The following is a 9,957-nucleotide window of genomic DNA, read 5'->3' on the forward strand; positions in this document are numbered from 1 at the left end:
AATTGTCAACAATATTCATTTTTTGATATAAGGATATGAGATTTGTGACTTTTACAGCTTACCAGACAAAGCCTAGGAAGCACTTAGGAAGCATGGTATACACTAATTCCACGCCTCTTCCAGGAAGACTTTCTAATACGTTTCTGGGTTATCACAGAAGCTGTCTTCATTTCAACATTGTCAAGTAATAATCATGACTTGTGTGTTGATATTATAAAGATACATCAATATTGCAGTGAACTCTCATTGTGTTTTTATTACAAATCAAGGATATTACTATTGAAACTTCTGAACCAACTTCTATCTTACTTTAATACATGGAAAGATTAAATAATCACTTACATCATGGCAACTTCCAGATATTTCACATCAATGCCAAACACCTCCATTTAGATGGTCATTGTCCATTTTACATTATGGTATCCTTCATCTTCTAAAGGAGGATAGATAGAAATTGTGTTGCAACATAATATAAAAAGCTAATCTTTAATAAACCATAAAAAATCTACCTTTCCAAACACAGTAGAAAGCTTAATATGGATTGAGTGGTCTATTACATTCACGTCAAAGAATCTCAAATCATGTCATTATAAACGAGCATACAAATAACAATCCACTCCAGTACTATTGCCTGGAAAATCCCATAGACACAGGAGCCTGGTAGGCTACAGTCTATGGGGTTGCAAAGTTGGACACGACTGAGCGACTTTACTTTCGCTTTCATACATACAGTGTTAAGAATTGTAACTTTCTAACTATCAACCTTCATCTCATGATTCATGCTAATACGTCCATTTTCTATGTGCTTTAACTATGCAGTACTCCCTACAGTCATTGTACTTCAGAGAAACTTCTGAAAACAAGATTAGTGAAATGCCTTCTATTATGCAATCTCTGATATTTATTTCCATTTAACTTTTGATTAAATACTTTTCTACATATTGGTTACATCATTTCCATTGTTTTTTTTTTTGTATAAACTCTTGTGTTTTCTGATGCATGTTTAGCGCAAACCTCTTCCATCACATGTTCCATTACTAGAGTTTCTCTCCAGTGTGTGTTCTCTGATGTTTACTGAGATGAGCACTCTGACTAAAGGCTTTGCCACATTCGGTACATTCATAACGTCTCTCTCCAGTATGCATTCGCCGATGCAGAGTAAGAGCTGACCTGTAACCAAAGGCTTTGCCACATTCAGTACATGTATATGGTCTCTCTCCAGTATGCACGCGCCGATGTTCAGTAAGGTTATAACGCGTAATAAAGGTCTTGCCACATTCTGTACATTTATAACGTCTATCCCCGGTATGAATTCGGTGATGTTGAGTAAGGGCTGAACTCCTAATAAAGGCTCTGCCACATTCTTTACATTTGTATGGTTTCTCCCCAGTATGGATTCGATGATGTCTAGTAAGAACTGAGCAATGATGAAAGGCTTTGTTACATTCTTTACATATATAAGGCTTCTCTTCAGTATGGATTCGCTTATGATAGGTTAGATCTGAGTAACAGATAAAGGCTTTGCTACATTCTGTACATTTATAAGGTTTCTCTCCAGTATGAATTTGCTGATGTTGAATAAGATTTGAGTTGTAAGTAAAGGCTTTGCCACATACTGTACATTTATAAGGTTTCTCTCCAGCGTGAATTTGCTGATGTCGAGTAAGAAATGAGGAGCGACGAAAGGCTTTGTTACATACTTTACATCTATAAGGTTTCTCTCCAGTATGAATTCGCTGATGTTCAATAAGGTCTGAGTTGCAAATAAAGGCTTTGCTACATTCTGTACATTTATAAGGTTTCTCTCCAGCATGAATTCGCTGATGTTGAATAAGGCTTGAGTTTTAAGTAAAGGCTTTGCTACATTCTGTACATTTATAAGGTTTCTCTCCAGTATGAATTCTCCGATGTTTAATAAGAAGTGACTTGTAAGTAAAGGCTTTGCCACATTCTGTACATTTATAAGGTTTCTGTCCAGTGTGAATTCGCTGATGTTGAGTAAGAAATGAGGAGCGACGAAAGGCTTTGTTACATTCTTTACATATATAAGGTTTCTCTCCAGTATGAATTCGCTGATGTTCAATACGGTCTGAATTATAAGTAAAGGCTTTGCTACATTCTGTACATTTATAAGGTTTCTCTCCTGTATGAGTTCGCCGATGTTGAATAAGAAGTGAGTTGTAAGTAAAGGCTTTGCTACATTCTGTACATTTATAAGGTTTCTCTCCAGTATGAATTCGCTGATGTTCAATAAGGTCTGAGTTGTAAGTAAAGGCTTTGCCACATACTGTACATTTATACGGTTTCTCTCCAGTGTGAATTCGCTGATGTTCAGTAAGAAATGAGGAACAATGAAAGGCTTTGTTACATTCTTTACATATATAAGGTTTCTTTCCAGCATGAATTCGCTGATGTTGAGTAAGAAGTGAGTGACAGTTAAATGCTCTGCTACATTCTGTACATTTGAAAGGTTTCCTTCCTGTATGAATTCTCCTATGTCTACTAAGATTGCATGACTTACTAAACCCTTTCTCACATACCTTACACTTGTTTTCTTTCTGTGGATTCTGAACAGTGTCCTGTTGAGTAAGTTCTGAACAGTGATTAGAAACCTTACCATATTCACTACAAGTCCTGTCTCCAGTACAAGTACTCTTATCTACAGAAAAACCTGACATTTGATCAAAGGTATTTCTACATTTATTAATTTTAGAATCCCTGTTTAAAGATTCGGGTCCCTGATGTTTCTTAAGGTTTGAGTCTCCTTCAACTGTATACCTAGTTTCATTGCCTGAATATCTTCTCAGTCCGCCATAAATACTCTTGTAATTATTGGAGCTGGGGCTCTTACTTAAGGTCTGACTCATTTTATTATACCTGGAAAGTTGTTGTGTATTAACCATATCACAATATGTATTGAAGAATGATGGTTGGATTGCATCTCTTCCATTATCCTCAACATTATATATCTTGGACTGGATAGAAGATATCTGTTGGGGGAAGAACAATGACACCCTGCTCACGGATCCCTGAAATTGCTTAGATTTTGAATTTTCACACTCATTGTTAAATTGTAGGTGTTCAGACATCCTTGAATGTATGTTTAGTCGAAGCCTACGTTCACAATTGTCTGAATGAGTATTTGCAGTAGAGACTAGATTACCTTCCAGATTTTCCACGTTTTCTTTTAGAGAACATGTATGTTTCAAAAAAGGATGGACATCTTTTCTTAAACACTTACACTTCTCGGCAGATAGTGAAGATTGAAGTTGCTGTTTTTCCCAATTTGACTCAGGTTGCTCATTTCTTTTTGCAGTACTCCTAGCATTATTTGTAAGTGTCTCCATTTCTTTATGTCCATATAAACATCCTCTCTGTCTTTCATATACCCTGGTATATTCCCAATCTTTCATTAAATTTAAGTTTCTGAGGTGAAATGTTTGATATATTCCTAGGTTTGCTTTTGGGAATACATCTTCTAATGCTGGATTCTTTGGCATCAAATCCTGGGTGTCTTGTGGAGACACAGCTGAAAGATACCAAATAACAAGTAATTTTATCTGCTATTCTCAGTGAATATCTTTAAAGATTTAAAGAAAATTGATGACCATAGCTAGTTTAAAAATAAAATAGAGATGGAAGGATCAAGATGCCAGAGGCTTAGGCAGATGTGGAGCTCATCTCTCTCTCCACAAATGAATGAGAAATGGAACAATTCGTACAGAGCCCAGCTGAACACTAGCAGAGGCCCTTGGAAATCTGAAAGGACAAGAAAGATTCCTGCTCTGCAGGGTAGGACAAAAGAAAGAAGGAAAAAGAAGAGGAGAGGACGTGGGTTGGGGCCTGCAACTCTGCAGGGAGATGAAAGTGAGGAGAGGTCCCCATATCCGAGGAAGCCCCTCATTGGGGGAGCTCAGTTTGGACAGAAGGAGAGCCTCATTCTCTGTGGGAAGAGAACATGGCAAACAGTGTGTGGCAGCAGGACAGAGTGAGACCTGCACACAGGGTGCTGACCCCAGCCCTGCCCACCCAGCCTTAGCGGCATGTCCAGCAATGCAGACAAGGGCTGGCTGCTGAAATGTGGGGTTTGGAGAGCAGACCCAGGCAGAGGACTGCGGTTCGCTGTGAGGATACATCCTGAGGGGACGGGAGTGAGGGAGGAGGTCTCTAAAGGGATGCTTCTGGAGGAAGCCTGAACCACCATAGAGAGAGTGTCATTGTTAAGTGATGCCCAAGGAATGAGCCCACTGCATCCCTTGTCCCTTGTGCCTGCCCCTGCTAGCCAAGGACTAGGAAGAACTCTACCCAGCCTGGGGTCTTTTGAGCCCCAGCCATGGCCTCCCCCATCGACCTCCTCCATAATCAGCAGAATCCTGAGCTCTGGGGCAGCCTCAGGAGAAGACACCTGTGAGTTGGCCACAAGCACAGATGGAGCAGAAAGCACAGGTGAACGCCAGCAATAAAGAAGAAAAGCTGAAAACTCTCCTTGCAGCAACACAAGCCATGGTCTTACACCCATGACCAGCTTTGTAACCTCAGCCCCTACAGAGCATCTGAACCAACAACCAAGGGCTCTCTCATTCCTGGCAGGTATAGCTTTAGTAGCTGTAGACTTTGTGGGCTCCTACTCAAGGGGGCTGGGCGAGGACAGAGCCTGAGCTGCTCCGTAGCACCACAGCGGGTCCAGCTTCACGCTGAATGCAATCCCAGGACCTGCCTTCACTGAATCTATGCTGGTGACCTTGTGAAAACAACAGCTAACAGACACCAGGGCCGTGTGCCATCATGCCCATGGTTAAGGTGGGGCCAAGAGCAGTTCCAACACTACATAAGGAGAGCTTGCAGAACGCATGAGAGGGGGCACCAGAGCACACCCTGAGGTGAACATTCCTACAGGAGTAATACTTAGTGTCTTCTCTCCCAGTGGGTGTGCTCCAATCCCACCTGCCTCGCACCACAGATCAGAATCACAGCAAAGACTCAGATCTGGGGGCTGTATTCCACCACACAGGGAGCAGGCACCACCAGAGACAAGGCAGTAACAACCACAGAATAAGGGGGAAACAGCCCTGAATATCCAGGGCAGGCTCTGGTCACAGTTCACAGCAATCAGAGCACAGATCAAGAGAGGATAAGGGCACAAACCTCTGGACCAACCTCACCCACTAAGGTGCAGATACCAGAAGGAAGATTAACTAGGTGGCTGCACCCTTCAAAACAAAGACCACATACAGAACGCAGGACAATATGAGATGACAAAGAAATATGTTACAGGGCAAGAAACAACATAAAACCCCCCAAGGACCACTGAGTTAAGAGGTGATAGGCAATCTAATGATTACTTCTTGATTTTAGTCATCTTAAGTGGAGACACCGAATACTTTCACAAATCCTAGGTGTCTAGTAATTCTTAAATCCACTTCTTGCCACACATGTTTCTGAGAATGTGTTATTAGCTGTTTCAATCTAAGAAGCATAAATGATAGTGACAGAGAACTAGTCAGAAACTGAGGACACATAAGACAGTGTCCGAGGAAGCTGAATACAAAGAAGATAAACTTAATAAAGTACTAGTTTTAAGAAATTAAATAAGAAGAGAGACTTTAAAACTATGATTGAAAGAGGGAACTCTACTCATTGCTCTGTGGAGACCTAAATGGGAAGGAAATCAATAGGACAGTAAAGACTAGAGATCTCTTTAAGAAAATTAGAGGTACCGGGAATATTTCATGCAAAGATGGCAACAATAAAGGACAGAAACAGGATGGACCTAAAAGAAGAAGAAGATATTAAGAGAAGTAGGCAAGAATATATGGAAGAACTATACGAAAAAGATCTTAATGACCGAGATAACCACGATGGTGTGGTCACTCACCTAGTAACAGACATCCTGGCATCCAAAGTAAAGTCGGCCTTAGAAGGCATGAGGACCCACAAACCTAGTGCAGGTGATGGAACTCCAGCTGACCTATTTCAAGTCCTAAAAGATGATAATGCTAAAGTTCTGCACTCGATAAGCCAGCAAATTTGGAAAACTCAGCAGTGGCCTCAGGACGGAAAAAGGTCAGTTTTCATTCCAATCACAAAGAAAGGCAATGCCAAAGAACGCTCAAACTACTACACAATTTCCCTCATTTCCAACAATAGCAAAGGCTCCAAATTCTCCAAGCGAGGCTTTAACAGCACGTGAACTGAGAGCTTCCAGATTTTCAAGCTGGATTTAGAAACGGCAGAGGAATCAGAGATCAAATTGCCAACATCCTTTGGATCATATAAAAAGTGAGAGAGTTCTGGAGATACGACAACATCTCCTTTATTGACAATATCACAGCCTTTGATTGTGTGGACAACAAGAAACTGTGGAAAATTCTTAAAGAGATGGGAACACCAGACTACCTTACCTGCCTCCTGAGAAATCTGTATGCATGTCAACAGGCAGCAGGGAGAACTGGACATGTGACAACAGACTGATTCCAAATTGGGAAAGGAGTATGTCAAGGCTGTATACTGTCACCCTGCTTATTTAACTTATATGCACAGTACATAATGTGACATACTGGGAAAGATGAAGCACAAATTGGAATCATGATTTCAGGGAGAAATATCCATAATCTCAGATATAAAGATGACACCACCCTTAGGGCAGAAAGCGAAGAGGAACTGAGGAGTCTCTTGATGAAACTGAAAGAAGAGCCTGAAAAAGCTGGCTTCAAACTCAACCTTCAAAAAACAAAGATCATGGCACCGGTCAGATCATTTCATGGCAAACAGTGGGAGAAAGAGTGGAAACAGTGTGAAACTGTATTTTCTGGGGGTTCCAAAATCACTGCAGATGGTGACTACCGCCATGAAAGTAAAAGACGCTTGCTCCTTGGAAGAAAAGCTATGACCGACCTAGGCAGCATATTAAAAAGCAGAAACATTACTTTGCTGACAAAGGTCCATCTAGTCAAAGTTATATTGTTTCCAGTAGTCATGTATGGATGTGAGAGTTGGACCATGAAGAAAGCTGAGTGTTGAAGAATTCATGCTTTGGAACTGTGGTATTGGAGAAGACTCTTGAGAGTGCCTTGTACTGCAAGAAGATCACACCACTCCATCCTAATGGAAATCAGTCCTCAATATTCGTTGGAAGGACATGGTGAAGCTGATGTTCTAATACTTTGGCCACCTGATGTGAAGAACTGACCCACTGAAAAAGACCCTTATGCCGGGAAAGATTGAAGATGAGAGGAGAAGGGGACGACAGAGGGTGAGATGGGAGATGGTTGCATGGCATCACTGACTCGATGGATATGAGTTTCAGCAGGCTCTGGGAGTTAAGTGATTGGCAGGGAAGCCTGGCCTGCTGCATACCATGGATCGCAGACTCAGATTCAATGGAACGATGGAACTGAACTGACCGATACATATAAATAATTATCTTTGCTGTATAGGAGAACAAAATTGGAAAACAGCTATATTCCAATTAGAACTTTTAATAAAGATTTCTTCATATAATCTAAAAATTGTCATAGTTTGAATCAACCATTAATAATGTAGTGGAAAATGTGCTAAGATTTTATGTCCATTTATTTTAAAATTCTATGAGGTAATAAAACACAATAAAGTATTTTAGCATGTTAGAATTGGGGCAAATACACAAAAAGATATTTCATATGAGATCATATAAGGTAATGAGAAACTTTCAAGTCAACCTCAGATGTGCACTGTTTCATTTTCACCAGGTTTTGCTTTCTGCAGTGAAAAATTACTTGAATTTGAAATTTATTTAGAAGGTCCTATGTGTCGCTCCTAGTGGATAGGAAATTATAAATCAGAGAATAAAATCCTGTCCCTAGTATTCCAGGAAATTCGGCAGTTTTTCTACCATTTCACTCACACATTTCTGTCTAGAGGTAGAAGGAAACTTTAAAAGGACTGTCATACAGTTACTCAGAAATGGGCAGAGTTTTCCTAGGGCCCCCAAGAAATCGAAGAGCAATGAATAAATGCAGTTTGTCAGAAGCCAAGAAGAGACTTTTAGGTCACACTGTGATGGAGAAAAGTAATCACTGGAGATAAATTCATGAATGATTTAAGAGAGAGAATGGGGCAGGTGATACATTTCTATCACAGTAGCAGAACAAACCCACGTTTTCGAAAACCATTTCCATTGAAGCAAATCTTCCAACACCATCTGAGTCATCATCTCCAACCATTCATACCTACCTGGGTAAATGGCTGTTGTTTCAATTCTCCTTATATTCCTGGGATCCTTCAATAGCTCCAGAAAGGTGACCAGGTCCACTTTAGAGACAAGCCCTGGTGATCAGAGAAAGGAATATTCGTGTTGTTAGAGATTCATCAGTATGGAATCCAATATGTATTCAGGTGAGACGAAAATGCATTTTCTTCTAGAAAACGATTTCCTGAAATACTTTATTCAAAGCCGCTATACAATACTAACACACACCTAACAATCAGGTCCTGAGATTCTGGTCAAGTAGCGCTAAGGCAAAGGTAAGTAGAGTCAATGTGAGATTAAGAGAGGGTGCAACTATTTAATACCACAGAACTTACACAATTACCAGTAACGTAGAATGAAGGATGCAGAGTACATCAAGGAAGAAAAACATCACCAGCACAACGATTCATCATGAAGCCTTTCTTTCTAAACTCAGAAATAACCTATTATCCCCTAGAGAGTACAGATCTGAAAATACTGTGGGAAGCAGAAAATTTCAGAAGACATTCTAGAAGTGATGGAACAAAAACGCAGTGGGTAGATAAGGGATTCTGGAAGGCAGATATCCTCACCCAAGGAGGCCAGGTTCCTGTAGTTCTCTAACATCACGCTCCTGTACAATTTCCGCTGACCGAGGTCCAGGCATTCCCACTCCTCTTGAGTGAAGTCTATGGCCACATCCTGAAACGTCAGCCGTCCCTGAAATACAAGGTACAGATGCCAATAGGCCGTGGGAAGTCTTCCTAATGTGATCCGTATACCATTCAGTCAGATAAAATCTGAGTAATAGGCAAATTTGGCCTTGGAATACGGAATGAAGCAGGGAAAAGACTAATAAGAGTTTTGCCAAGAAACTGCACTGGTCATAACAAACACCCTCTTCCAACAACACAAGAGAAGACTCTACACATGGACATCACCAGATGGTCAACATCGAAATCAGATTGATTATATTCTTTGCAGCCGAAGATGGAGCAGCTCTATACAGTCAACAAAAACAAGACCAGGAGCTGACTGTGCCTCAGACCATGAACTCCTTATTGCCAAATTCAGACTTAAATTGAAGAAAGTAGGGGAAATCACTAGACCATTCAGGTATGACCTAAATCAAATCCCTTATGATTATACAGTGGAAGTGAGAAATAGATTTAAGGGACTAGATCTGATAGATAAGAGTGTCTGATGAACTATGGAATGAGGTTCGTGACATTGTACAGGAGACAGGGATGAAGACCATCCCCATGGAAAAGAAATGCAAAAAAGCACAATGGCTGTCTGGGAGGGCTTACAAATAGCTGTGAAAAGAAGAGAAGCGAAAAGCAAAGGAGAAAAGGAAAGATATAAGCATCTGAATGCAGAGTTCCAAATAGCAAGAAGAGATAAGAAAGCCTTCCTCAGTGATCAATACAAAGAAATAGAGGAAAACAACAGAAGGGCAAAGACTAGAGATCCCTTCAAGAAAATTAGAGAAAGCAAGGGAACATTTCATGCAAAGATGGGCTCGATAAAGGACAGAAATGGTATGGACCTAACAGAAGCAGAAGATATTAAGAAGAGGTGGCAAGAATACACAGAAGAACTGTACAGAAAAGATGTTCACGACCCAGATAATCACAATGGTGTGATCACTGATCTGGAGCCAGACATCCTGGAATGTGAAGTCAAGTGGGCTTTAGAAAGCATCACTATGAACAAAGCTAGTGGAGGTGATGGAATTCCAGCTATTTCAA

The 9,957-nt window shown here is 40.6% G+C and overlaps 1 protein-coding gene across 1 annotated transcript; it reads right to left on the reverse strand.

The window, feature by feature from the left end:
* Window positions 1-284: 284 nt before the first annotated feature.
* Window positions 285-8,292, reverse strand: LOC129632210 (zinc finger protein 345-like). The gene is given in 2 exon segments (XM_055553674.1): window positions 285-3,529; window positions 8,212-8,292. A coding segment is annotated over 1 exon segment (2,463 nt). The 5' UTR covers window positions 3,501-3,529; window positions 8,212-8,292; the 3' UTR covers window positions 285-1,037.
* Between the last annotated feature and the right edge of the window lie 1,665 nt (window positions 8,293-9,957).

Source organism: Bubalus kerabau, chromosome 17 (assembly GCF_029407905.1).
Source record: "Bubalus kerabau isolate K-KA32 ecotype Philippines breed swamp buffalo chromosome 17, PCC_UOA_SB_1v2, whole genome shotgun sequence".
Classification (NCBI taxonomy): domain Eukaryota; kingdom Metazoa; phylum Chordata; class Mammalia; order Artiodactyla; family Bovidae; genus Bubalus; species Bubalus kerabau.